Here is a 3,124-nt window from a genome sequence, read left to right on the forward strand (position 1 = left end):
GGGGGGAAAGGGGTGGATGATGAAGGAGGCTTTATATCTGGACAATTGATTAACAAGTTTAGGAGAGAGCGAAGAGAGAGAGAAAGAGATTCTTTTCCTTCATGGGGAAAGAGAAGAATCGCGGAGTGGGTGTGGTGTATGGATAGCGAGGTCGAAAGAAGATAGTTTTTGCTGTTTTTCTTTCTTTTCTTTCTTTTTTTTCTTCAAGAAGTCTGGACACCTCTGGTTATCGTCTGATTCCTCTCCTCATTCAACATGGTAAGTCTCCATTCCTTCTTTCTTTGCCTCTCTCTCCCCACAACAACAACAGGCTTCTTCTCAATCTTCTTTCTTTTCTTCTTTCTTTCATTTCTTTCTTTTCTTTATTTTTAAAACGTACTCAATTCTCTCTTTTGTTCTTTGCTAGAACAAACAAACTGAAACTATCGCGGTGCTTGCCTTGATCTCGCCTCTCAGCTTCCTTTCCTTCGCCTATTCGACGTGGTAGAAAATCACGATTTTGCTGCTGCTGGTGCCATCGTCCTTCTTTCACATTCTCTTCTTTTCTTTTCTTGCAAAATGACTCTCTGAATCATTTCTCCTTCCTCCTGTTCACTTTGGAGGATGGAAAACAAAGAGAAAACAACGTCCAAGAGAGAGACAAGTGACGAGAGAGACAGATGAGAAGAAAGAAAAACGGCTTCTCTCTGTGTGTGTGTTTGGATTGTCTTCTTTTATCCATTTTCGTGTTTTTTCCTTACCTCTTTTCTTTTTCTTTTTTATCATCTTCATCCAGGAGTTGCGATTCACCGAGAAACCTCTCTCTCTTTTCAGTCTCTTTGTGTTCTTCCTCGCTAGACCGACTACTTCTCTTTCTCACGTAGCTGGGACGTTGTTCTGTCTCAATCTATGTCTTTGCTTTCTACTTTAGTTGCGTGCTGCTGTAGAGACGGGTGAACTTCGAGCACCTTGTTTATACTCCCTTGAAAAAGAGACACCTTTGTTCGTCATCGCAATCCCCTATCTTCGTTCGTGCTCCCTGTTTCTCTTTCTGTCTCTATTTCACCGATGTTACTTGCTCGTTTATCCAGTCATCTCATGATAAGATTTCTCGTGTAGTGACACTCTTCAGTAAGCTAGGCCTGTATTAACATAGCTCAACATGGGTCTCTCTCTACTCTGTTCTTCATCTCTAGACACGTATACGTATATCTCGACTGTATCTCTCCTTGTGTATGTAATCTGTATCATTTTGTTTCTCCTTCCTGTCTTCAATTCTCTGTCACCTGCTTTACTGGATGATTTGCCGTTGACTTTCTTCTTACGTGTTTGCCGTAACTCCTCATCTACACATCAGCGCCATCCACCTTCATTCACACTAGTACGTTTCTTACGCCGTTCCTTTCTGACTTCTTTTTCTTTTCTTTCTCTTTCTCTCTTCAGTCGTTGCAACTCCAGAAGCGCCTGGCGGCGTCTATTCTCAAATGCGGCAAACGCCGCATTTGGATGGACCCCAATGAAACTAGTGACATCTCCATGGCCAACTCACGTAAGAAACATACATGCAATCTTGCTCTTTCTTCTTTCCTTTCTTCCAACGAATCTTCTTTCTTCCACACTTTTCCTCCTTTCGTCTTCATCTATGAATCTTTACAGTTCGTAGAAACAAAGGAAGAAAGAGAAGCAACGATTTCTTTCCTCATGTCTGGATTGGCTTTTTCGCCAAGTGTGTGAGTGTGTAAGAAGGAAGGGCGAAGGCTGTTGAGAACAGTCAGCCAACGTAGAAGGAACAATCCTAGGCAGGTATCCGTCTCACTGTCTTTTTCGCCTTTCTTTCTTTCGGTGTGTGGAGATATAGTTTTTCTGTGACGTTCGTAGGCATATCTCGAGATAGATGAATCGATTTCCTTCACCAGTAAAGGGATAGGGACGTTGAGAGAAAGGGTCAGTAGATCGGTCATCTATGGATGTTGTCTCTATTAAGGGGGGTCTGACCCTTGGGGCTCGACATTGTTGTCTTTCTGTGTTGGAGAACGTTGCCTTTCTTTTTCTTTCATGGAGTTCCTTCTCTTCTTTCTTCCCTTCTGTTTTCTGTAGGTTTCAGCATCCGAAAGCTCGTGAAGGATAACCTCATTATTCGTAAAGCCGTGGCCGTTCACTCGAGATATCGCGTCCGTTTGTATCAGGAAGCGAAGCGCCTCGGGAGACACATGGGCAAAGGTAAACGTAAGGGTACTCAAGAAGCTCGTCTGCCGGGAAAGGTTCTCTGGATTCGCCGCCAGAGGGTTCTAAGGAGACTTCTCAAGAAGTACAGAGATGCCAAGAAAATCGACAAGCACATGTAAGTCAAAGAAAGATAGCAATGGAGGGGAGAGGGTAGGAGAGACAGGAAGGGAGAAAGAAGGAAGAGACTGAGGGAGGGATAGAGAGAGAGACGGATGATACAGAGATCATAGAGATCTTTGTACATAGAGAAATAGGGAATGAGAGATTGAAAGAAGGAAAGAGATGGAGGCGGTGATACAGAGTTCAAGACGTGAAGAGATACAGATTTTCGTTCAGTCCTCTTCTTTGTGCGTGTGGTGTCGTCACTTTTTCTTTGTGTATGTTTCCTTACTATTAAATTTCTGTTTGTTTGTTGGCCATTATGTTCACCAGGTACCACAGCATGTACATGAGATGCAAGGGTAACCAATTCAAGAACAAGCGTGTGTTGATCGAGGCTATTCACAACGAGAAGAACATGAAGGTGAAGGAGAAGGCTCTCCAAGAGCAGCTCGAAGCTAGAAAACTCAAGGCCGCCGCAGTTAAACAGAAGAGAAAGCAGAAGGAAGATAAGAAGAATGCTGAGGCCGCTGGAGCTGTTGAGGGAGCACATTGAGGTGAAGTGTTGAAAGGAGAGAGAAAGAAAGAGTTAAGAGACAGGGAGAGAGAGATTCATGGCAAGAAAGAAAGAAAGAAGAAAGTGATGGTGATGAGGTGTGACTGGCTTGTATATGTCTGTAATAGATGTCTGTTTTTTGCATGCATGCATGCACGCACAATCTATGATGGATAGGAGGAACAGAGAGATCTTTTGTCTACCTGTCTAGTAGTAGTCCCAGTGCATGCGGGAATCATCTTTCTTCTTTTCTTTCTTTCTGCC

At 43.3% G+C, this 3,124-nt stretch overlaps 1 protein-coding gene across 1 annotated transcript; it reads left to right on the forward strand.

The window, feature by feature from the left end:
- Positions 1–47: 47 nt before the first annotated feature.
- On the forward strand, positions 48–3,124 carry CSUI_008000 (60s ribosomal protein). Its single transcript, XM_068068140.1, has 4 exons — positions 48–258; positions 1,423–1,528; positions 2,077–2,320; positions 2,638–3,124. The coding sequence occupies exons 1-4, from the start codon at positions 256–258 to the stop codon at positions 2,858–2,860; spliced, it is 576 nt and encodes a 191-aa protein (XP_067919880.1). The 5' UTR covers positions 48–255; the 3' UTR covers positions 2,861–3,124.

This window comes from Cystoisospora suis (assembly GCF_002600585.1).
Source record: "Cystoisospora suis strain Wien I chromosome Unknown contig_4367, whole genome shotgun sequence".
Classification (NCBI taxonomy): Eukaryota; Apicomplexa; class Conoidasida; order Eucoccidiorida; family Sarcocystidae; genus Cystoisospora; species Cystoisospora suis.